Source organism: Bison bison, unplaced genomic scaffold (genome assembly GCF_000754665.1).
Source record: "Bison bison bison isolate TAMUID 2011002044 unplaced genomic scaffold, Bison_UMD1.0 scf7180017864249, whole genome shotgun sequence".
NCBI classification, from domain to species: domain Eukaryota; kingdom Metazoa; phylum Chordata; class Mammalia; order Artiodactyla; family Bovidae; genus Bison; species Bison bison.
The window spans coordinates 1,050,128-1,075,476 of record NW_011494821.1 but is presented as its reverse complement, the minus strand read 5'-3'; the positions used below and the strand labels follow the sequence as shown (position 1 = coordinate 1,075,476).

Below are 25,349 nucleotides of genomic sequence, written 5' to 3'. Positions count from 1 at the left end.
GGGGGTACCCAGCAGCGAGTGGAGAAGTCTCCTTTTCATTCGCTCTACCACGGCCGCCGAACCTTTGGAAGCCTCTCTTCCCGTATTTCATTCCTTCCACAAATGTTTATTGACTTTGACATCGCGCCGGACACTCTTACAGGAACTTATGCGCTCAAGGTGCTTGAGTTGTCCGCGTCTGAGAGGAAGGGAAGGAGAGTGGAGTCACAGTAAAGTATCAGTGGTGCAGGTGCTCGAATAACAGCGGGGATACGGGGCTTGAGAGCGTGGGTGCATTCGCTGTTTTTAGGAGGCGGATCCTGAGAAACCGGTGTCACGTCACTGCATAAAGTAAGAGGGACAATCCTAACTTTCTCTTGGGATGGTTGTGAGCCTGAAGTCAGGTCGTCTGTTCCAAAGCACCAGATTTCCTCCCTGACATGGAGGCGGAAGCCTGTGGAAATTAGGCCATCCCCAAAGTTGAAAGGGATGTTGGGTTGTCTTGGAGAAACCAGCAGCATGTGAAAGTCAGTGTAATCAGAGAGTGTTAGGCTTCTTGTGATTAAACATTGCTTTATGGAAGCGTTTACTTGTAACAAGCCGATTCTTGTCATTTAAAGATTACAAAATAAGAAAAGTTGGCACCCATTCTAACCTATGGCAGCTGTTGTGTGCTGGTTGAACCTTGTCGATGAGAAATGATTTGAATAAGGTGCTAGCAACGTTTCTGCAGTTTTGAAAACAGGTCACAAGCCTACTGTCTACTAACTTTAAAATTTCAGTTTTTTTAAATATAGTTCTTTTTTTAATTTATTTTTATTTTTGGTTGTGCTGAGTTTGCATTGCTGTCTGTGCTTTCTCTAGTTGCAGAGAGTGGGGGCTGCTGCTTATTTCCGTGGCTTCACTTGTGGAGCAGGGGCTCTAGGGCATGTAGGCTTCAGCAGTTCTGGTGCACACGCTTAGTTGCTCCAAGGCATATGGAATCTTCCCGGGCCAAGGAAGGAATCCGTGTCCCCTGCCTTGGCAGGCGGATTCTTAACCACCGTACCCCCTAGGGAAGTCCTAAAATTTAAGAGTAATTACTAGATGTTCAGCACACAGTACAATAGTGCCCTATATCTCTCTGCAGAATTTAGCACAGTCATGATTAAATTATTTATATTTGTTCATTCATTGCCTGAATTCTTTTCTGGATTACAAGCACCAGGGCAGGGTTGTCTGCCTTACTTAGTTTTGTATTCCCAGTACTTCTGTGTGCCTGGAACATATGAACTCTCAGTACAATATTGATGACTGTCTGAATGACCTTTAATCCTCAGAAATCCAAAAACTCAGAGGAGGAAGCAGCTTAGCATGAGTTGCAACTTTAAAGGAAATAAAAACATGAATAGTAACTTTAAAAATCAAATAAAAAAAATACCCCCCTCCAAAAATCCAGAGCAAAGGCATGAATAGTGACTTTAAAAACCAAACCAAATCAAACCAAAAACCCCCCCCAAACAAAAAACACCTGAATACTGTGATTACCACAGGTGACCTAAAGTGATGAGATTGTTCTGCCAAAGAAAGGTGGCCTTTGATTTGAGATAGATTGTTAGAATCATGTAGAAGATTGAGAAGATGGGAGAAGGAAGGAACGAACCATTGACGGGAGAAAAAGCAATTTGATTAGAATCAGCAAAGGGCAGCTGAAAGCAAAAGCAATCCCTCCCCCGCCCCCCCACCAAAAGACTCAAAAAACAAAGCCCAGACTTACATCAGTAACAATTAATTGGAATCACATTATATTCAACAGTCTTGTCTAATACGATTTTGGCAGACGGTGATTCTCTGTACATCAGGATAAGCAATAGATTGGTAATCTCTTGGTTTATTACTGAAAGTGGATAGAAAAGAAAGAGGGAATTTGAGATACTCATGAGGGAAGAAATAGAAATGCAATTTTTTTTTTGGAAGGCATATAATGCCAAGACATACAGCTTAACAGAACCCTCCTGAAAATGTCTCTGTTCCATAACTAAATCTGCTTAGATAAAGCAGCATTTTACTTGCTGCAGAAGTTCTTAAACCCACTATTTTATTTTACTATTTATAACATAGTAATTATTTACCAATACTTCTGAGTTCTTAACTGGCTAGTCAACTAAAACATATACTGAGAGTTAGCAACACGCCACATACGCCAAGGATAACAGGAAAGACAAAGAGCTCAGGTAATTCACAGTTGTGTGGGATGAGCAAGTAAAAGGATAATTGGAATGCAGGGTGATAAAGGACTACAGTAGAATTATTTAGGGTGTGCTCTAGGAGGACCGGAGAAGGCAATGGCACCCCACTCCAGTACTCTTGCCTGGTGACTTCACTTTCACTTTTCACTTTCATGCATTGGAGAAGGAAATGGCAGCCCACTCCAGTGTTCTTGCCTGGAGAATCCCAGGGATGGGGGAGCCTGGTGGGCTGCCGTCTATGGGGTCGCACAGAGTCAGACACAACTGAAGCGACTTAGCAGCAGCAGCAGCTAGGAGGACAGAAAAGATGCACTGGTTCCTGGCCAGAAAATCAGAGAGATTTTTTGGGAGGAAAGCACATACAAACTGAGTCTCCAAGAATGTGTCAGCCCCTAAAAAGAGAAACTGAGGGCATTGCAGGAAGGATCATTGTACAGAAATACATGGTGATTTCCCAGAAATACATGTTAATCTGGAGTATAAAGTACAAGTGGGGAATGGTGGAGAATTGAGGCTAAAGTGGTAGTCTGGAGTTTGATCATAAAAAGGGAAATTATATGTAGTATTTACCAAAGTAGGGAAATCTGATGCATTTTATATAATATTCCAATGTAAGCAGTTAAAAAAATATTTCATCAGTTAATGGCTGAAGTGTTAGTACTTATCCAGAATGCTTCTTTATCCTACATTAATAGAAAACTAAAGCGGTACTATGCTTTTGAGTAACTGCCATATATATTTACATTAAAGTGAACTATTTTGACCAATTTGCTTTAATTTTCAGAGATTGCTTTGCATAAATCCACCCCTGTTTGAAATCTATCAAGTCTTGTTAAGCCCAACACAACATCATGTAGCACTTATAGGAATAAAAGGACTTATGATATTAGAATTACCTAAAAGATGGGGAAAGAATTCTGAATTTGAAGGTGGAAAATCAACAGTGAATTGTAGGTAAGTTGTGTTTCCATTTAGTGTTTATCTGTATAATTTGTAATACATGCAGAAAATTCCTTAAAATCAGTGGTTCTTACGGTGTGTTTGCTACTATTGAAACGTCAGTGTACAGTAGTCTGCACATTGGCTTCTTGTGATAATGACTTATAGTATATATGATATATATATGTATTTTGCCTAGATTACCACATTGCTGTCTCATTGGAAGTCAGTCTGTTTTATCAAGTAGGTTGAAATAAGATGCTTTAAAAGCAATTATCTGTGAGCCAAACAGTTTTCTCATAAATATAACTTAGTTTTGTATTTTTTTCTTTGTCAACAAATCTTGACAAATGAGAGTGTGAAAAATCTGAAAAGAATATAAGGTAGAAACATACCTTTAGCTCCACAGTCCTTAGGTTGGGCCTCCTTGAAAATGTTTCTTTTCTAAGTCTTTCATATCTACAGTAGGAGTGACAATAACTGCCTTTGTATTTTCTTTACAAAGTTACTAAAAGGATAAGTTATTCTGTCTAAAATCAATGGTACTCTATAAAATAGATTAGAAAATATTTGATTCTTTGATACTGGTTGGTAGATGCTTTGAATGCTGTCTCAGCAAGATGTTTGAAAAAGGAATTTAAAGGAAAGAAGAGCAAAAAGTGTTGAGATAGGCTTTCCTTTAGAAAGTTTTGGAAAATTGCTGTCTTTATTTTAGTACCACTCCCGTTGCTGAGAGATTTTTCACCAGTTCCACCTCTCTGACTCTGAAGCATGCTGCCTGGTATCCGAGCGAGATGCTAGAGCCCCACATAGTGCTGTTAACGTCAGACAATGTCATAAGGTAAGTCTGTATCTTACAGTTTTGTGAGTGGGAAGAGTCTCTTAATTGCCAGTTAACAGCTTGGAAAAACCATCTGATGGCTGCTGTAACCTGTTCTCCATCATGGGGGCAGTGTTCAGCTGCCCTAACTTACATGTCTTAATTACTGCTGTTCCCTCTCAGCTAGTCTTTCTGCCTCCAGTCTCTCCATTCCCAATCTAACTATTAAAATAATCTCCCTGAAACTGCTTTTACCATGTCACTCTTTTGGAGGTGATGTAGCATAGAGAAAAAGAGAATTTAATTGGGAAGTGAGAGATTTGAATTCTTGTCCCATTGTCACTTCTGTCTTTGGGATGTTAAAAACCAACAACTTGGGCATCTGTTTCTTATTTGTCAAATGAACAAGTTTGATTTGATCATTTCTAAAGCTGTTTTCCAGGTTTGCATTGTTATGGTTAAATGCCCTCGTCCTATAGACATTGATATTACCAGTTAACTTTCTGGATCTGCCTTATGTAAAAAGTTTGTGAGATGACTAGACAAGGTGTATACGGCTAAGAACTGAAGTACAGTGGTTGGGGAAGGCTGATATAAGGAATTTTGGTAAGGGCAGAGAATATTTCTTTATGTACCAAGGAAGCCTTCTTTTTGGGTTGCTTCAGAACAAATGAAGTAGGCTACTTTTGCCAATAACAGCCAGATCTTTGGCAAATGGTTGTAATGACTGGTAGGAAAATTCTCAAAAACTGACTGGGTGGAAAGGAAGGAGCAACTTTAGGAAATAAAAGAGAATTTTAAGTGCTGGCTTTCTTCTCTTTTGATGGCTAGAATTTACTCTTTGCGTGAGCCCCAGACACCGACCAAGGTCATTGTACTTTCAGAAGCAGAAGAGGAAAGTCTAATACTCAACAAAGGGTAAGTTTTTATTTCTGTCATTAAATTTTTAAAAATTGGTTTATTGGGATTGTAAGTGAAATTTTAAGATTATAAGATTTTCCAAAGGTGACTTTAGCATGGTTTTTGGTAATATGAAAAATAAGAAAAAATAGGCGATATGAGTAGGTAATAAGTTACAAATCTTAAAGTTACGCTGCTAGCTTGATCTTTTTTCAAGAAAGTTCAAAACTGTGAATAGCCAAAACTGAGTCCCTGTTGTATCATGAATAAGAGAATAAATTATAATATTTCAAAGTCACAGAAAAAGTGGAAGGTGAGAGTGTTGGGCTGGAGGCCTGCCAGCTGTTCACTCAGTATGGACGAGCAGATTGCTGGACCCCCCCAGACCAGCACCTGGTATCCCAGAAGCTGGAGTGGACCATAGACTGCCTCCTGCTTCTCATGTGACCCTGGCTTATGTTAGTTTTCTTGTCCACTGCAGACCAAGTTCCTGGCTAGTTTGACCAGTAACAGAATCACCCTTTGAACTTCCAAACTCCCTTCCTCTGGCCTCCTGCTCAGTCTTTCTGGTGATTACCACGTCCTGTCACCCACAGGGTGTGTATGTGGAGTGAAGCCCGTAGTAGCAATATTTCTGGAAGTTCCAGCTAGTTCTTTTCATGTCTTCATAATGATCATATCTAATAGTCTGTTTTTGTTTTTCTGTTATTCCTTTGAATATTTTACATACAGCTATTACGTATGTGACAGTTTCAATATCTGAAGTCTTGGCGAGGCGGGGATCTAAATCTGTGTCTGTTCTTCCTCCTGTCCTGTAATCAGAGTCACTTCCTCCTGTGGTTGCTGATCTCTCATTGTGAACTTGTGTTTACTTGATCTTAATGTTTGGAAATGTCAAGAGCCCAAGCTGGGAGTATGTTCTTCCAGAGAGGAATTTCTTCTGCTTCTGTTATGAGTCAGAAGTTGCCGCTAGCCTGGGACCACATTAATTCTCATTAATTAATGAATTAATTCATTAGTCCCAGAACTGAAAGTTTTCAGTCAGATGACTTTAATGTCTTATACAGCATTAGCTTCTTAAAATCCCATCCATCCATCTCCACGATGGGGAAACACCTGCAAATTGATAGGTCCTGTTCTGGTGTCGGCAGAGCGTTTCCATAGTTTCTCAGCCTTTGCCAGACTCACTGTCTAGATGAGAGGCTGCAGAGCAAATGCGTTGGCGTTAAGAGCGTTGGCTCTGGTGTCAGCACCTGTATTCCAGTCTTAGCTCTGCCACTTGTGAGTTGTGGCATCTGGCAAGTTACTCAGTTTCACTTGGTCTCATTTCCATGACTATTCCATGAATGTAAAAAGTAGTGACCACTGGGGACTTCCCTGGTGGCCCAGTGGTTGGGAATCCAACGCACAGTGTGGAGGCCACAGGTTCAGGCCTTAGTCGGGGAACTAAGATCCCATATGCCATGGAGCGTCCAAGCCCGTGCAGCCCACCAGTGAGCCCCTGTGCCACAGCTAGAGAGGCTGTGCATTGCAACAGAGGATTCCACGAGCTACAACTAAGACCTGACACAGCAAATAAATAACACTTAAAAAAGACTAGTCACCATTTACTTGGATTATTGTACAGAATAAATGAGATCATGCATAGAAAGTGCCTAACATGGCACAGAATAAGTAGTCATTAATTGATACCTTCTATCATTATTATTAGAAATATTACTATATTAAGTTCCAGTTAGATTTGGATGGCTTTAAGTCTTTTTGAAATCACTGATGTGTCTATTTGTTTCCAGTCATTGTCCTAATTGTTTAGTTTAACTCTCAGGCAGTTCTTTTATTCTGGATTTGGGGATTCCTCATTTTGTGCCTCCTAATACCATATACCTTTCCACGTGATAAAGAAACTAAGATGTGGTACTTATCACGCCTTGGAATGATGTTGACTATCTCAAAAGCTGTATGAAATTGTGGTTTTATTTTAACCATATTCATTACCTTTGTATTAAACTGAATCTTTTTGAAAAACCAATTATACAAAATTTTTAAAATAATAAAATAGCATGTTTTATCATTTATTTTTCCTGATTATAAAACTAATGTATATTTTTGTAGAAAATTAGGAAAACTATAGAAAAGTATTAAGATAATGAAATATTAAAAAATTTCCTATAGTGTGATCATAAGATTGCACCAGAGTGCTACTTTTTGATATAAATTAGATCATTCTACTTCCCTGCTCTCCATACTTCATTTCCCAGAGAGGCCATGGCCTGAAGGCCTACGGGTCTGCCCGCTTACTGCATGCTTCCACCTCAGTCCTCCCACCGCCTTGGCTCTGAGCTCCAGCCACTCAGCCTTCTTGCAGTTCCTCACAGCCTCTGCCTCAGCTACTCCTCCTTAACTACTACTACACATAACCACAGACTCACTGCCTTACTTCCTTCAAATCTTTGCTCAAATATCACCTTATCAGAGCCTTTCCCAGGTCACCTAATCACCTAAATCATCTTTTTCTGATTTTGTGTTATCTGATTGTGTCTTCTCTGTTGACATCTTTTTCATTAGAGGGCAGGGCCTTTGTTAAATTCACTGACCTTTCGCAGAACCTACAGTGCCTGGTACAAAGGAGATACTTAGTAAATATTTGTGGACTGAATGCATCCTACTGCTTAGAAATAACTATGGACTCTTTGTTTTCTTCCTGTTTCTTTTCTATATTTATGCATGTCTGTATGCGTGTATTTTTACTATTTGTGTGACTGTATATTTAAGCAGTTTATATAGTTCTATGGTCTGCTGCTTTCATTTAATTTTATGAGCCTTTTCCAGCATTGTTTAACATTCTTCATAATCGTAACTTTTCGTCTTCTCACTCCATTGAATACAAATTCCACCCCACCTGCTGTTATTGGAAGTTTTGTTTTCATTTTGGTTTTTAACTCTCTTTTCAGAAGGGCCTACACTGCATCTCTGGGAGAGACAGCAGTTGCATTTGACTTTGGGCCATTGTCAGCAGTCCCGAAGCACATATTTGGACAAAAAGGCAAAGAAGAAGTAGCAGCTTACCCTCTGTACATCTTATATGAGAATGGGGAGACTTTCCTTACATACATTAGTCTGTTGCACAGGTAAGCTGAGGGGGAACCCACCTGAAATGAAAGTCGAGCTTGTGCTGCAGTATAGATGGTCATGGTTGGACCTGGGGTCCATGTTTATGAGTTTGTGGAAATATTGCAGCCTTTCAATGCTGGCTTGCCCATTTTGGAGAGAAAGTTTGTACAGATCATTTGACCTCTTTTTCTTCATATTATTTGGGTAAGTTCTATAGAATAATCTCTTAAGGCTGGATTTGTGTTCACAAAGTCTAGTCAATCAAAAAGTATTTACAGATGGTCCCCAACTTAGTCAGACTTACGATTTTATGATGGCACAAAACCAGTTACATTTAGGAGAAACTATTTAAGTTTTTCATTGATTTTTTTCCCCGGGATAGTGATAGTCAGTTGATAGCTTCTTGTGATGCTGGGCAGTGAGCACAGCTCCCAGTCAGCCACATGATCAGAAAGGTAAAGAGCTGACACACTTAGCTATTCTGTGTATCACTCTCAGTGTAGTACTCAATAAATATTTAGAGATATTTAACACTATTTAACACTTCATTATAAAATAGGCTTCATGTTAGACGAGTTTGCCCAATTGTAGACTAATGTGAATGTTCCGAGCACATTTAAGGTAGGCTCGACTAAGCTATGATGTTTGGTAGGTAAGGTGTATTAAATCCTTTTTTGACTTAAAATATTTTCAACTTAACAATGAATTTATTGGAATGTAACTCCACCTTAAGTCAAGGAAGATCTGTATCGTGGATCTTATGTGAACAAGGTACCATGGGGATGGTGAGACATGGTAATCTGGTCTTTTAATGCCCCAGTTATGGGGAAGAGACATACATAACCATGGAAGGGTAAAGATTTAGACTATGTTCATGGTACATAAAAGCTCAGAGGAAGGAGAGATGATTCTGACTGAAAAAGGTAAGGAGGTTTTCATAGAGAAGGACTGTGTCATATGGAACTTAAGGCTTTACTGCAGGATTAAATGAAGCATCAATGACCATTTTAGTCAGAAGTGCAGCTTGAAGTCAAGTATGAAAATAGGCAAGTGCAAGTGTTGTTCAAGGTCCCAGTGATTAAACACTTGGGACTAGAGCTGAAGATTCAGGTAGGGAGCATTTAGGGATAAACCTGGAGGTATCTGTGCAGGGAAAACTTGGTGGAGTCAAGTACCTGGTTAAGGGATGTGGAGTCTTTTCTGTAGGAATAGGGTAATAGGAAGACAGCGATGGTTTCTAAACGAGGATAATACAGTTGGCTGGAGAGGGACTGGGAACAGAGGGACTTCTAAAGAAACTGTTCCAAAATTTAGCTTACAGTCTTCAAGAGTTTAAACTCTGGTGGTAATGTGAGGGAGAAATGAACATAGTAAATACTACAAAGGAAGGGTCAATAAGACTTAGTTGCTCTTTGGATAAGGGAGTGAGGCATTGACACAAATAGTGAGGTCAGGAAAGACAACTAATTTGAAATAAATAATTCCAATAATTTGGAAGTATTCCATGGACAGTTGGAAATACGGGACTAGAGAGAAAACTGTTCTGGTGAAAGAGTCAGTAGAGTGTAAGAATTCTGGGAAAGTTCGTAATTAGGCATAGGGCCCAAGGCTGAACATCATGATTTATTTATAAATCAGCTCAATAGATATTTATTCAGGGCTCAATATGTGGCAGAATATGGGAATACAAGATCAAAGGCAGAGTCCCTGCTGTGTGGTTCCTTGTTCATCAGAAAGTCACACTACAAACCAAAACTGTTGTACAACTTGAGTAGAGTGGTGAAGGCATAAACCACAGTGAACTGAGGGCTGGCCCCTCTCAGCCTCTGCACTGCTGACAGGGGCTGCCCTGTGGGGCGATGCTCAGCAGCATCTCTGGCCTCTAGACACCAGTAACCTGTCCCCGTCCTCCCAGCTGTGGCAGCCACAAATGTCTCCAGATGTCACCAGCATCCCCTTGGGGACAAAATTATCTCCAGTAGAAAAGCACCAAAGAGATGGAAATTGAGTGGGAAAGTGAAAAAGTGGAGACATTGGGAATAGACTATATTTTTAATCAGTGTCTGATAGCTGGAGACAGAGTCCAAAAGGGTTTTAAGTGATAGGTATGGTCTTCTGTCAACATTTGCCGAGGATGTTTCACTCTTTTTTTAGCCCTGGGAGTGTGGGCAAGCTGTTGGGCCCGTTGCCCATGCATCCTGCTGCTGAAGATAACTATGGCTACGATGCTTGTGCTGTGCTCTGCTTACCGTGTGTCCCTAACATCCTGGTGATTGCTACTGAATCAGGAATGCTGTATCACTGTGTTGTGCTGGAGGGGGAAGAAGAAGATGACCAAACAGTAAGTCGGGCGATCATGGGCCTATTCATATCTCCAACGCTGGGGACAGTTCTTAGAATGGTATGAAGGCTTCGTATAGGAGGAATTTTATACGTGTGTGCACGTGCTCAGTTGTGTCCGACTCTTTGCCACTCTGTGGACTGTAGCCTGCCAGGCTCCACTGTCCATGGGATTCTCCAGGCAAGAATACTAGAGTGGGTTGCCATAGCCTCCTCTGGGGGATCTTCCTAACCCAGAGATCGAACCCATATCTCCTGTGTCTCCTGCATTGCAGGCAGATGCTTTACCTGCTGAGCTGTGTATCTGGCACTTATTTTGGAATTTTATATCTGGCACTATTTTGGAAACTTAACACTCAAAATTAATTGAAGCCCACTCTAAATACTTAAATTGAAAAAAGTTAGGATGTACCCAGCTTATTTGGTCCAGCAGCCTACATGTTTTTTAACTCTAAACTGCTACGTTTGGTGACAGGTGTAAAGAACCTTTGAATAACTGAATTGGCTCTTCTCTAAATTTGTGTGTTTACATCTTCCCAAGAGCAGAGAAGCCTTTTATTCTCTTTTAAGAAGCACGGTGTTGGAATAGAGGGTGGAATTAAGAAAAGCTTGGAAGCACTATTTGATGCAGCTTTTTGCTTGTTTTTAGGTGTGCACATTTTCAAAAGAACATGAAACACTAAAGTTACAGTGCAGGTTTTTTGTTTGTTTTTTTACAGTCAGAAAAGTCCTGGGATTCCAGGGCTGACCTCATTCCATCTCTGTATGTGTTTGAGTGTGTTGAGTTGGAGCTTGCCCTGAAACTGGCATCTGGAGAGGATGAGCCCTTTGATTCTGACTTTTCTTGTCCAATCAAACTTCACAGAGGTAAAGTGTTCACTAAATTTAGTTCTTATATTTCATTATATTTATACAAGATTATCACAGACCATTTCTGTGTAATTTGCTTTTTGTGTGGTTCCAGCCTTTAAAAATTTGACTGTTAGGTTCTTTTGGCCTTTTAGCCACAACATTACACTGTAGATTCAAGAAAAGCAGAATCCCAAGTTTTCATTCAGACCGTGGTCTTCAGGCGGGATCAACTCAGATTTATAATAGTCATTTCTTCCCCTGGTCTAATCAAAAGTAGGTTCATTATTCAAATTGTTAAATGTATGCAAACTTTAATAAACTGTAAAAATAATTTTTAAAATAAAGTGATAATATACTTATATTAAGATATCTCTTTAAAATAACTTTCTTCATTTGAGAACATTCTATCTTGTTATACCCAGACCCATTTGAATGTTACCTTTTTATCTTTTTTTTCTTTTGCTTTAACTTATCTGGGTTGGCTCCAGAGCTTTCTGGCAGCTCATCTCTTCAATTGAATGTTACCTTTTTATCTTTTTTTTCTTTCGCTTTAACTTATCTGGCTTGGCTCCAGAGCTTTCTGGCAGCTCATCTCTTCATCTAGGAGCTCTTGGCTAAACTGCTGAGACAGTCAGAGTGTGTCACGTGTGTCACTGAGACTCAGAGTGGTTGAGTGGAAGGAGCGGGTAACTAAGAGTCTGGAGGGTCCTGGGTCTTAGTTACAGCTCTAACGTTAATCGGCTCTGTAGCATTGGACATTTATTCAGCCTCTCTGATCATTAATTTTCTCACCTAAAAATAATAGGGATAACATCAGATGATCTCTAAAGTCCCTTCTGACATAAAAATCCTATAATCCTATTTGCTCCTCAACTTTTTCTTAGTCTCCTCTAGGATCTAGGTGTCTTCCCTGAGAAGAATGAGGAACAAAAGCCTCCTCAGTCAGGAATAATGGGGTGAACCTTCATAGTTTTCCTCTCTTCAGTCCAGAGAAAGGGAGTTCAGTCCTAAAGCAGCCTGACCTAATCTGCTTACAGTCTTATTAGTCAGTTTTCCCAGGTTTGGTAATACTGGCTTCAACTCTGTACTAAAGTATAGTCTAACATTTAAGAGCATAGTAGCCTTTATATAATAAACCAGCAAAAAGAACTCATTGGGCATGTCTGGTCTCTTAACTGGAAAGAGATAGTCTAAATATTAAGTCTCAGAACTTTGCTTTGTAAACGAGCAAATTGAGACCTAGTGAGGTAAAGCAACGTAAACTAATTGGTTTCCTTATAGAGACATATGTCTTGGGGAAATCTTAATTGTAGGCTTTTTTCTTGATTCTTTCAATAAGAGAACATTTTCATATATGAAACTAATAAATTTTTCACTCATTCATGTTTGTACTTAAAGCATATTACAATCACTGAAACATTCCCAGATTTTTAATGACATAAATGAATGGCTTATGTTACCACATATCTAGTCAGGGGTGTCTAGCAAATTTACTACTGCAGTTACTAGTATTTCCTTTTTTCATAATAGATTCTGTCACATCCAAATATTAGGGTTTTTCTGTTGACTTCAGCATCACAGACACATTTCAAAAAGCCATTTTAAACAATAGGAAACCTAATGAGATGATTTGAGCTTTGGAAGTCCCAAACTAAGTCTAAGGTGCAGGCAAATGAAAAGAAACTTTTCAGTACTTTATTGTTCAGAGATGATTACCATAGAGATTGCCAGAAGCCTTTTTTTTTTTTTAACTGTTCATAACATAGTGCTATTTTCAGAGGTGTTATGCAGAACCCCAACATATAAAACAGATAATATAATATTTACAACATTTACTTACTATAAACTCAGCAGTAAGAAAGTGAGGATGTTAGATAAAAGAAAAATTTGGTTTAGGAGCTTATGGTTGACAGTTGCCATCTTAAATCAGCTTTAGTATATACATTTTTTTAAATATCTTGTTTTCATTGTTTAATGTTTTAAAAATCCTGAGTCACGGGGATAAATATAAAAAAAGTTCATCTTTTAGTTTAACAATAGTGTTACTGATAACTAGGGCTTCAGAGAAATAGAGGAAAAACTAGAGAAATTTTCATTAAAATTATGTAATAACTGCTCATATTTCTTGGTGTAAATATAAATACAAAAATTATATCTAAAATTTCAACAAACAATTCTCTGTAAGTCAACGTTATCAGGACAAGTAAAACTGTACGTTTCACACCTGACTTACCGTCTGTGACAGGACTGTTCACTAAGCTGCTGTGCTGAAGTCTTTTCAGCACCTGTGCTGGAGGAGTGCAGTAGCTTCAACAGTTTCATGTAAGTAGATGTGTGCGAGCACAGGTTTTTTACAGAGCTAGAGCCTTTCTTACCATTTTATTTTGAAAACTGTAAATAAATCCACAGAGATGGACAGAAAGGCGTAAGTCCGTTCCTTGATAGCAAGTGTTTATGTTCGGTGAACTCTGTGTTAATACTTGGGAAAATAACATATTTGAAATGAGTTTCTTAATTATACTTTTAAAATGTGTTTGAAAACTGAAGTCATGTTTTTAAATTCCCAAACCCCTGACATAGTGCCACAGTATGAAGGTCCTATTGACCTTGCAGCACTTCCGTCACCAGATGCATTTGTGGCCTACTCAGGTGAATTCTCTTAGTTTTCTAATGGCTTCCTTTATGTTGTTGATTCCATTTTCAGATCCCAAGTGTCCTTCAAGATACCACTGCACTCATGAAGCTGGTGTACACAGTGTGGGGCTAACTTGGATTCATAAACTTCACAAGTTTCTTGGGTCAGGTGAGTTTTTGTGCTTTTCAGTATGTTTCATAGACTCTATCAAAAATTAGTTTGGAACAGAAAAACAATAGAGGTTATGACACCAAAAGACAGTTCTTTGAAAAGATTAGCAAAATTGACAGACCTACAGGTAAACTGACCAAGAAATAAAGACTCAGGTTACTACAGTGAGAAATGAAAGGGGCTATTCCTGCTGACCATACAGAAATATGAGATTATAAGGATATACCAAGAACAAAAGATGATAAGGGTATACCAAGAACAACTGTATGCCAATTAGATAAGCTAAATGAGATGGACAGATTTCTGGAAAGATACAAATCAACAAAACTGACTAAAAAAAGAAAATTTGAATAGACCTATTATATAACAATATATAACATGAGAATGAATCAGTAATCAAAACTGATTTTGATCACTGTGCTTTGCTCAGTCATGCTTGATTCTTTGCAATCCCCTCCCTGGGGGTAGCCCGCCAGGCTCCTCTATCCATGGAATTTTCCCAGCACGAATACTGGAGTGGGTTACCATTTCCTACTCCAGGGGATCTTCCTGACCCAGGGATTGAACCCACATCTCTTATGTCTACTGCATTAGCAGGAGGATTCTTTACTACTATACCACCTAGGAAGCCCTTTGAAGAATTAATACGAGTCTTCATAAACTCTTACAAAAAATAGAGGAGAAAACACTTCCCTGATCACTCTATGAGGATAATATTGTGATAAAAGCCAGACAACAGCATCCAAGAAAAGAAGACTAGAGACTAATATCTCTTATGAGTATAGATGTAAAAAACAATCTTGAAAAACAGGAACAAAAGTTGGAGGACCCACTTTGCAATTTCAAAACTAATTAGAAAGGTACAGTAATCAAAACAATATGATAATTGGTGTAAGCATACAGATATAGGTCAATGAATAGAATTGAGAGTCCAGAAATATACTCTTACATTTATAATAAGTTGGTTTCAGCAGGGGTCCTAGAACAGTTACATGGGGGAAAGGATAGTCTTTTCAACAGATGGTGCTGGGACAAGTGTACATCTACATGCAAGAATGAAATTGGACCATTACCTCACGCCAGACACAAAAATGAACTCAAAATTGATCAAAGACTAAAATATGAAAACAAAAATGATATACCACATAGAAGAAGACACTAAAAACCACCTACAGAATGGGGTAAATACTTGCTATCCGTATATCTGATAATGGATTTGTGTTCTATAATGTGTTCTTTTGTAGATGAAGAAGATAAGGACAGTTTACAGGAACTGGCTACAGAACAGAAATGCTTTGTAGAACACATTCTTTGTACAAAGCCACTGCCGTGCAGGTAAGGACCTTCTCGCCCTTGTAAACACAGATAGTAGTTTCAGTAATTCAAGTCCATGGGTATATGTGCGTATTACACTCACACATAGACAGGATTCTTCACCCCAAAAGAATCTGTTCTTCAAAAGCTCTCCTCTGCCCACGGCCACTCCACATTGTATCCTCTGTCTCACAGGTATTCCCCTGTCATAACCCCCAGGCTTCACTTGACTGACTCTGATTCTTCTATCTGATCTTAATATCATTTTATAGAGGGTTCCCTTGATTTCCCACAACCCCTTCAAATTCTTTTATTCTTTATCTTTGAAGCACATATTTATATTCATGTTTGTGTTTATTTACTGTCTGTCACCACTACTAGAATATATATGTTTCATGAAGGCAGAGACCATGTCTGTTTCATACTTTTATATATACATATAATTTATTTTTGGCTTTGCTGAGTCTTCCCTGCGCCACAGTCTTCTCTAGTTGCACCAAGCGGGGAGTATTCATTGCGGTGTGTGGGCTTCTCATTGTGGTGGCTTCTCTCGTTGCAGAGCACAGGCTCAGTAGTTGTGGCACATGGGCTTAGTTGCTCCAAGGCATGTGGGATCTTCCCAGACCAGGGATTGAACTCATGTCTCCTGCAATGGCAGGTGGATTCTCTACCACTGAACCACCAGGGAAGCCCTGTTTCATACTTTATTTATACCATCACCTCATGTCTGTACACTGAAGTGTCTTGACAGGGTGCCTGAGATATACTCAGAAAATATTTGATGACTAGAATAAACCAAAATAGGTTCCGCTGGAAAGGGCCTAGAGTGAGTAGAGGAGACCTGAGCAGAGAGTCAGCACTTTCTTCCAAGCAGCGAGTGGAGGATGAGGAACCCAGCCCAGGAGGGAAATTGGAGTAAAAGACTGCCAGAGAAACTAAAAGAAAACCCAGGGAAAGATGCTTGGGAGGAGGATGTTTCAAAGAGGAGGCAGTGGGCAGCAGCCTCAAATAAGCACGGCAGAGCATTGCAGAGAGGTGAAGTACCCACATGGGGGCTCATCAGGAACCACAGAGAAAGGCTTTTGGGGGCCGGAGAGGACAGCACAGGTGAAAAATGAATGGGGAAAACAGGTAATAAAAATCTCATGTATAAACATTTCATAAACAGGTAAAATTAAACAGTATTGAATACGAATGGATACGTACATAGGTAGGAAAGCTATAAAAACAAAACAAGAACCTGAGTATCACAGAAATCAAGTGGAAGGCTGTGGTCAGGGAGAGTCACATGGGAGGGCTAAGGCCCCTGCAGTGTTCTAAGTCTTGGCCTGCAGAGTGGTTGCAGAGTGCACATATGTACTCCTTCGTGTGTATATTTCACACACTAAAAACACAAAAATTTTAACTTCCCAGACTCCCCCCAACTCACCATCATTCCCCTCCCTCTGCAAAATAAGACAACTGAAAGATGTGGCTGGAGAACTAGTGCTGCAGGCTCCCATAGAGAGACTGCTGGCTCTAAAGGGAGAGGGAGTAGGTTGAGGAGAGTGCTTCAGATGGGACAGGTGTGAGCTGTGTATGAGCTGAGGGTGAGTAGACAGTGGGGAGGTTTGTGATCACAGAGTCGATAGAGTGGTTCTCAGAAGAGGGGAGAGGGGATGGTGTCCACTGCGCGGGGGCAGAAACAAGCTGTGGGAGTGGGAGGAGCATACCGGCAGGAGAGGAGCGCACTGGCAGGAAAGACCGCTTCCGTTTGAGGTCCACAGTTTTCAGTTTCTTCAGTGAAGTAAGAACCATCACTTGAGAGGAAGCTCCCTCCTGCTGTGCACGGTACAGTGAATCCTGTGACACAGATGCTGGCCTGCGTTGAATTTTTAACGTCAGAAAGACACTACTCAAGAGATTCTGAGCTCTTAACTGGGTTGGGTGCTCTGCTAGGTATGCAGAGGTCCCTGGGGCTTCTGGGCGGGTTGAGGAGAAAGACGCATAGAGAACCATCTTCATGGTATCGTGGTAACTGCTGAGATGACAGCAAGTACCAGGGGGCTGTGGGCCCCCAAGTGACCTGCAAGTCAGTGGCCTGCCTCAGGCTGCTGTGTGACAGCTTGATTCAGCCCCACTGGAGCTGTAAGTGGTACGGGTTTTCCAGTCACCACCTCTGAGGTTACCGCCCTGATAGCATGTCCCAGGCAACTAGCCCAGGCTGGAGAAGGCCACGAGCCTCAGCCATGTTGTTGCTTTGGATCCACTGCCTTGGCTGCTCTGCAGTGTAACTATGGCTGTGTGTTCTTTTCAGACAGCCAGCTCCGATTCGAGGATTCTGGATTGTCCCTGACATCCTGGGGCCAACGATGATCTGCATCACCAGTACCTACGAATGCCTCATCAGGCCTTTACTGTAAGTCCCACTCTTGTGTTCCCACACAGCTCTCGTTAATTCTGCAGAATCTAAGCTGGGATGCTGCCCTCAGTAACCAGACTGAAAATACATGGTTTATGCTCTGGCTTCTGACTGGAGGGTAGGAAGTGGGGTACTTCTGTTGCTCCTGCCATCTCTGGAAGAGTTTATTTTAGGCATAATTTCTGGCATCTCCTTTGGCTAGCAGAGTCGAGAGCTTTACTTCCAAGTGTGGAAAGAATACTAAAATACTGAACTCTATCATTAATATGAGTTAGATAGATTTAGTGATTTTAAACTCTGTGTCAGGCTCAGAAGTACTAGCCATTTACCTGCACTGCATCCTATCATCAGACCAGCGAGCTACAGTCCATGGGGTCACAAAGAGTTGGACACGACTGAGCAACTAAACCACCACACTACAAGGACGTATCCTCATTCCATAGATGAGGGAACAGGAATAGAGAGGTTAAGTAGATGCTGAAATCATAGCGAACAACGAGAATGAGGCTGCAGATATGGGGCTTTCTGACTTAAAAGTCCACACTCACTCTTAACTTCTACATCTCTGCCAGCCTCACAGGCTCATCATAGAATGTGTAAAACTCCAGAAGAAAGGTGGTATGCAGCTGAACTCATAATTCTTGTTCCCCTTAAGGAACCCATAGTGAGCTACTGATTATCTAGATACCTTTAAATCATTTTTCTGCCAACTCCCTGAAATATAAGTTGTCTATGTAAAGTAACGTTATTAATAAACTCCCAGGTTTGAATTATTGCAAAGTCATTCACTTGCCAAGCTGTTAAAGTCTTCAGACTTTGAAGCTTTCTTTAGTTATTGAGAGTTTTTGTTACATATTATAGTTTTTTAACCCTCAGAATTCTGGATAAATGCAACATGTTTCCTATACTTAAAGCAAGTATCTCCATGGTCAGTTTTATTTATTTTGCAGAAGCACAGTCCATCCAGCGTCTCCTCCCCTGCTTTGCACCCGAGAGGATGTTGAAGTAGCAGAGTCTCCCCTTCGTATTCTGGCTGAAACCCCGGATTCCTTTGAAAAGCATATTAGAAGCATTTTGCAACGTAGTGTTGCAAATCCAGCATTTTTGAAGTATGGGATTTAGGGCATATCTGTTTTTTGTTTTAATTTAGGGCTGTGTTGGGTCTTCATTGATACATGTGAGCTTTCTCTAGTTTCAGTCAGCGGGGACTTCTCATTGCAGTGGCTTCTCTTGTTCCTGAGTACGGGCTCTGCTGCACGGGCTTCAGGAGTTGGTGGTGCATGGGCTTAGTTGCACTGCAGCATGAGGGAATCTTAGATTCCGGACCAGAGATCGAACCCATGTCCCCTGTACTGGCAGGCAGATTCTTACCCACTGGACCACCAGGGAAGTCCCAGGGCGTATCAGTTTTAAAAGGTGCCTCCCTTCTCTGTTTTGTAACTATTCTTCATCCTCTTTGTCCTCAGGTGTTTCTTTTCATATACTTTTTATTATGGTGGAAGAAACACAGGGCACCTTTAATCAGCTAGTGAGAACAGAGGGAGAGAACAGATATCAGAAGGCATTTGAGAATAATAAACAGGAACTGTAAAAAGTAGTTATGTCATGAGTTTGTTTTCAGCTGTTTTATTCAACTAAGGATAGAATTTTTTTTAAGATCATCTGAAAAAGATATGGCTCCTCCTCCCGAAGAATGTCTTCAGCTCATCAGCAGAGCCACCCAGGTGTTCAGAGAACAGTACATTCTAAAACAGGACCTGGCAAAGGAGGAGATTCAGCGGAGGTAGGACGGCCTCTGTTCACAGACCAATCAGTCCCTGGCTGGTACCTGGCTTCTGATTAAACTTTTTTTGTTCTTGAAGGGTCAAATTGTTATGTGACCAAAAAAAGAAACAATTAGAAGATCTCAATTATTGTCGAGAGGAGAGGTAAGTGCCAAGACCAGAGAGGAAGCAAACAGTTCAGCTAGACTGGAGCTGGAGCTCTCCCTAATGAGCAACATTAGCGGCTTCACCATCATGGTGGACTCCTAGAGACTCTTGCTTTTTATGCCATTAGGAAAAGTCTACGGGAAATGGCTGAGCGCTTAGCTGACAAATACGAGGAAGCCAAGGAAAAACAGGAAGACATCATGAACAGGTCAGTGGGCTGTACAAACTGCATAACGTTCAGCTCCCCATTCAGGTACTACTAGTGTTACAAGTTCTCAGGTGCTGTATATCCTACAGAACACAGTGCAGTGATGCTTTCCCCAAACCCACCCTGGAGGGCCCTACTTCACAAGCACCAGATTCATACATTAGAAGCTTTAGTTGGGATTGTGTTCCTCCTGAGGAGCTGAGATCTTAAGCTGCGACCTTTGCTTATTACTTACTTCTTGCACAGGATGAAAAAAGTACTTCACAGTTTTCACTCTCAGCTCCCAGTCCTCTCTGACAGTGAGAGAGACATGAAGAAAGAATTACAGCTGATACCTGATCAACTTAGACATTTGGGCAATGCCATCAAACAGGTAGGAATGGATACAAGGTGGCTACATTTGGTTGGTACTTTTTAAAGTGTTCCTTCTACAGAAAATAATTTTGTCAAGTGTAAAAAGAATAGGCTAAAATAAATATTATGAAAATGTGTAGCAAACCACAGCTAAAGTGTCTGTGTTCTTCTTGATACTTAAGGTTACTATGAAAAAAGACTATCAACAACGAAAGATGGAAAAGGTACTGAGTCCTCAAAAGCCCACCATTACTCTCAGCGCCTACCAGCGAAAATGCATTCAGTCCATCCTGAAGGAGGAGTAAGTAGTAGTACTAATCAGCTGTTACTGCAAGGTAGTTTTTACTTCACAGAACGCCAAAATCAACCTTTCTTTGCCCAGATAAGAGCATTTGACATTTTGCAAGTCAAGTAATTACCAAGACAGGAGGTCTATGATAGTGATAAATAAGGATTTAAGAGAGGAGTATGGAGGGAGTGTCAAAATGGATGTCTTTCTTTGTAATTCTGTTGGGTGGCCCAGGTGTTCCCCAGTGAATATGTTCAAAAATATTTCCAGCAGCAGCACTACTGTATTTGCTGCTGCTACCCTTAAATGAGTTACTATTACCATCCGTCTGAAACCTTAAGCCATTAATTGTAGCAAAACACTTCTAAGATAGTTCAACATCACTAAATTCTTAAGAATCAATATTAATTATTAATGGCTTATTAACTCATTGTATTCCCCCAAAGTGAGTAACTGTTTGATTTTACAGGGGCGAGCACATAAGAGAAATGGTGAAGCAAATTAACGACATCCGAAATCATGTAAACTTCTGAACCACCAAGAACAGACTCACATCTGAAGTTAACACATGTGAAGGCTTAATCTCATTATAACATGAACAGGTAGCACTAATTTATAAAGAAGCAGGTGCCTTGTTAGCGTTATCAGTCTCATAATTTATAAAGAGGTATTCTGGATGAACTTTGGTGTGATTGTACATCCCTTTTTATACTGTTTTATAATTAATTGAATAAATGCTTGTATTTTAAAAAAAAAGCCTGAGATTTTGATCTACACACTGCTAGACCTCCATAAACCCTACAGACCTCCATAAACCCTACTGAGTTTTCTCCATGTTTGAGCAAGAATAAAAGCTGCATATTAAAATATAGCAACACCAGAAATGTGACTCTGAAGAGAGAACCCTCAGATTCAAAGGAAAAGGCCACACAGTATACTAGGCAGCAGCTTTTTTAATTTGAACACTTCTTAAGGACACACCTCCAGTACAGTTAACAAATGGTTATACCTGAAATCTGAAATACAGATTTCAGAGCGGAACTCAGGCTCCACGGTTGCAAGGCCACCGCTGGCTCACTTCCATGACAGGCATGTATTACCTTTCAGAGCTGAGTTGGACTGTGCTGTGTCCCCATACATGTCACTGATGGGTGTGAGGTGCACATGTAGGATCTCAAATGGAGAAACAGAGCTTGGTATACAGTATATGGTTTTGTCCTTTAGCTTTAATATTTTTATACCTGCCAAATATGAGTTCCGAAAGGTAATACTATACCTGCCTAGAAATGGCTAAGTGACTGCCGATGAGAAGCCACGTGGTAAGGTAGGTTACAGGTAAGGGGTAAAATCAGGTTAGACATGCGTGGGAACATGTGTACATGGACTGAATACAAGCACAGGAACACTTGTGAAACCCGACCTTTTCGTTTGTCTTGGAGGGCTAAACACTGCCTTCCAAATCAGTTTCCCATTTATACAGAAAACCCAGTTTAAAGAGGTGTTTCATACCAGAAAGAGATTGTTAACAAAACCTAGTCTATTTTTCTAGCAGATTTTTCTCCAAAAAGTGGGTTCCAACAATTTGCATCTGCAACTGTAAAGACGCTCACACTTTCCTAATCATGATTTTATTGGCCCAGAACCATCTTATGGAGAAAAACATGAGCAAGGTGCCCAGTCTCAGCCTAGCAGTTCCCTGGGAGCTGTAGTTCAGTTCATTCAGGAAGATTATGAATTATCCACCTTGATTTACTACAGTGCCAGTTTTAATAACCTAAAACAAATGAGCTTGGAGTTTATCCAAGGAACTGATCTTATACTTACATAATTTAAAGTGATTGCATTTTTGGAATTAATAAAAATTCCCTGTAATTCAATGAGAAAACATGTTTCCTTTAAAGGAAATCAAGTACCCCATTCTACAAAAGGACTTTAAACCAATTAAAATGTTTCAGGCCTGCAGGCCTATAGCACTATTTCCATAATTAGTATTTACTTTCAAATTCATAATCATGAATGTAAGACTACAGCAGTAGCCCAAGGAATGAGGTATGTAGGCCATATCTTGTCTTATGGAAGACAGAAATAAAGATCTTTAGGGCTAGTTCATTATGACTTCATTTATAACAAAGACAAGTCAAGTTGTAGGTTTACTTGAGCCAGAAAATCTACCTAATCCACTTAATTCCCACATAGTTCCTTCACACCACCAAATCACAAAAAGTACTTGAAAATAAGAGTTTTACTCTTGAACCACCTGTATGATGAATTATTGATAAAACAGCATAGCCTTCCACTGGCTAACAGTACTTGCAGGTAAACAGTGAACACACATCCATTCTTGTGCTTTCTGCAACACTTCATAAGGCTACGGCAAAGACAACCTGTCCACTGACGCTTTCTCCACACAGGAACGGAATTTAACCTCATAGAAATGACAAAGCAGATTTCCAAACTGATGAACTAGGTGGGTTTCCCCAACTTCACCATAAGCATCATCACACTCCAGGTCTAAAATACAAAAGAAAAATACAAAACAGGTATCTGCCAAACCTAGTTATCACCATTTTTGTATCTGACACTTTTGAAACAAATAGTACTCAAATCCACTGATTCAAGTTGAAAATAAAATCAGCAGCAGACTTATACATTTATACTAGGTGTTGTCAGACATAGCTTGTTTTATTAATGTTTCTTCCACTGATCCAATAACTAAAACAGTTTTCAAGAGTAGATGGTGTGGGTTCAGCTTGACCCTGGTACCTGTGGGTCCACGAAATTTACCAGGTAGCAGAAAAAGTGCTTCCAAACAGTTTCTTGTGCTTTTCCTTTAACCTCAACTTCCAATACATATAGCCCCAGCCAAGTTTTCAAATTCTCTTAATTCAGTTCCAACTGAATTGATTTTGTTTGCCACCGTCTTATGGTTCTCAGGCAAGTTTCAGTAGCATTTAAGGTCCACCAACACAAGATAAAATGGTTTAAAAAAAATACACTGAGCTAGGAAATACAGTCACTAGCCAATGGCCTGCTCTCAAACTTCATATTTTAATATAAAATATTCATACCGCATACTACACCTGTCTGCTAGCTGAATACTGTTTACTGATGAACTCTAGACAACAGGAAAAAAAATTCTCTTTTCCAACATCTATGAACAGGAAATGTCATTTCAAACACTATTAGAAGGGTGCTTTAGGGCAGGGAAATGTCGGATAAGGCAGGCAAGGAAACAGCACTTTCTCCGTCACCAAGTCTGATCCCACACTCGCTGGAATCCAGTCTGGAGTCTGGTTAGTGTTCCCGTCTGAAAGGTCTTTTTGCTGCAAATTACCCTGGCTGTTTGCTGTTCCTGTGCTGCACAGTCTCCTCCCACTAGAATTAAACATTGCTCCAGTCTTCCTTTTTGTGTGTGTGACTTCTTCAGTTAAGAGTTAAATAATAATTAATGTTGCTCTAAAGATGAGTTAAAAACCCGAAGTGCAGGCTAGAGTCCTGCCATGAGGGTGTCATGTCTCGGGGAGCTGGTTAATGTCTGTCAGTTTGGTGTCATTCAGAATTGCCCGGATTCTCTCCAAGGAGTCCGCCTGTCGGATCCGCTCTAATTGCACCTAGAGAAATAACGCAGTGACATAAGTGCGGGTGGCTCTTGCTTGACTTTCTGGTTTACTGTGACTGGTTGAGCTGAAATGGAGACTAACTCAACCAGAGACAAGTCACTTCAAAGGCGGCAGCAAGAACAAGTAAATTCAAGACAATTCCTGGGAGGGAGGTTCAAGAGGGAGGGGACGTATGTATACCTATGGCTGATTCATGTTGATGTTGGAGGAAACCAATACAATACTGTAAAGCAACTATCCTTCAATTAAAAATAAGTTTTAAAAAGATTAAAAACAAACTAAGAAATAATTCCCCACAGCTGCTGTGTAACAGACCCAGTGTAAGGCGCTGGGACCATGGAGATGAGTGGGACCTGATCCCTGAGAAGCCATAGTTCAGTTGAGGGAACAAACAAGCTTTACAGAATTTCAGCACAATATACTAAACATGCCTGGGGACTCAAAGAGGGTTCCACGGGGAGGAAAAAGCTAATAAGCAGGGCCTTGGAAGAAGGAACAAGGGGGCAATGAGACAAGGGTGCTTCCAGAGGGAACACCTTGTTGGATGCAAGGAACCACAAGTAGTTTTTAAAAATTATAACAGTATAAAATGTAAGGTGTAGAGAGAGAGGCCTGGTTGAGAAAAGGCTTACATGCCATGTAAGGGCTTTACACACCACCCTTAAGGGCAGCAAGGAGGAAAAAAAGGGGTATGTGTGAGGGACAATGGAGGGACAGGTTTCCAGCTGAAATGACCAGGCAGGAATATGGGGCAGGGGCAGCCATAGTCTCTAGTCTAAGTTTTGTCAGAGGTTGAGTCAGGGATTAGAAAATTCTCCTGGACGCCAAGAACCCCGAAAGTGCCTCCTCGGTGTTCCATCTAGGGGTTTCCCAAATGCCTCACCTGAAGGGTCTGAGAAAGCTTTACGAAATCTCTCTGCACTTGTTCACTGACGTCTAGTTCAGTCTGCAACCTCTGAGCTTTGTTCTTCTCTTCAAACATTAGTTGTTCGACAGTAACCTAAAAAATACAAGTTTTGAATGAGGATTAATGCTGGAAAGCCACAGATGAGTCACTCAGGGAACCCGGGCAGCTCTTGTTTCCTACTGCAAGAGAGAAAAAATGGTGCCTGTAACCCTTTAAGATGGTGTTGCTGCTGCTGCTGCTAAGTCGCTTCAGTCGTGTCCTTCTCTGTGCGACCCCATAGACGGCAGCCCACCAGGCTCCCCCATCGCTGGGATTCTCCAGGCAAGAACACTGGAGTGGGTTGCCATTTC

At 40.5% G+C, this 25,349-nt stretch overlaps 2 protein-coding genes across 3 annotated transcripts in view; one reads left to right on the top strand and one right to left on the bottom strand.

The window, feature by feature from the left end:
- NUP88 (nucleoporin 88kDa) overlaps positions 1–21,228 on the top strand; it is a 21,884-nt gene extending 656 nt beyond the window's left edge. Inside the window, exons 2-17 of one of the 2 annotated variants that reach the window (XM_010847418.1) lie at positions 2,992–3,161; positions 3,862–3,987; positions 4,798–4,884; positions 7,818–7,994; positions 10,132–10,318; positions 11,037–11,184; positions 13,874–13,972; positions 15,220–15,310; positions 17,586–17,687; positions 18,641–18,799; positions 19,348–19,473; positions 19,553–19,618; positions 19,749–19,829; positions 20,076–20,202; positions 20,366–20,484; positions 20,942–21,228. In XM_010847418.1, the coding sequence (XP_010845720.1) occupies positions 2,992–3,161; positions 3,862–3,987; positions 4,798–4,884; positions 7,818–7,994; positions 10,132–10,318; positions 11,037–11,184; positions 13,874–13,972; positions 15,220–15,310; positions 17,586–17,687; positions 18,641–18,799; positions 19,348–19,473; positions 19,553–19,618; positions 19,749–19,829; positions 20,076–20,202; positions 20,366–20,484; positions 20,942–21,005 (1,929 nt within the window). In that variant the 3' untranslated portion in view covers positions 21,006–21,228. The remainder of the gene's footprint in view (positions 1–2,991; positions 3,162–3,861; positions 3,988–4,797; positions 4,885–7,817; positions 7,995–10,131; positions 10,319–11,036; positions 11,185–13,873; positions 13,973–15,219; positions 15,311–17,585; positions 17,688–18,640; positions 18,800–19,347; positions 19,474–19,552; positions 19,619–19,748; positions 19,830–20,075; positions 20,203–20,365; positions 20,485–20,941) is intronic. The other variant, XM_010847419.1, reaches the window with a different exon arrangement.
- A 182-nt stretch (positions 21,229–21,410) lies between these two features.
- The window catches only part of RABEP1 (rabaptin, RAB GTPase binding effector protein 1), a 104,280-nt gene continuing 100,341 nt past the window's right edge, over positions 21,411–25,349 (bottom strand). Inside the window, exons 18-19 of the mRNA XM_010847507.1 lie at positions 24,976–25,092; positions 21,411–24,083 (exon numbers count right to left, since the gene is read on the bottom strand). Of these exons, the coding sequence (XP_010845809.1) occupies positions 23,982–24,083; positions 24,976–25,092 (219 nt within the window). The 3' untranslated portion in view covers positions 21,411–23,981. The remainder of the gene's footprint in view (positions 24,084–24,975; positions 25,093–25,349) is intronic.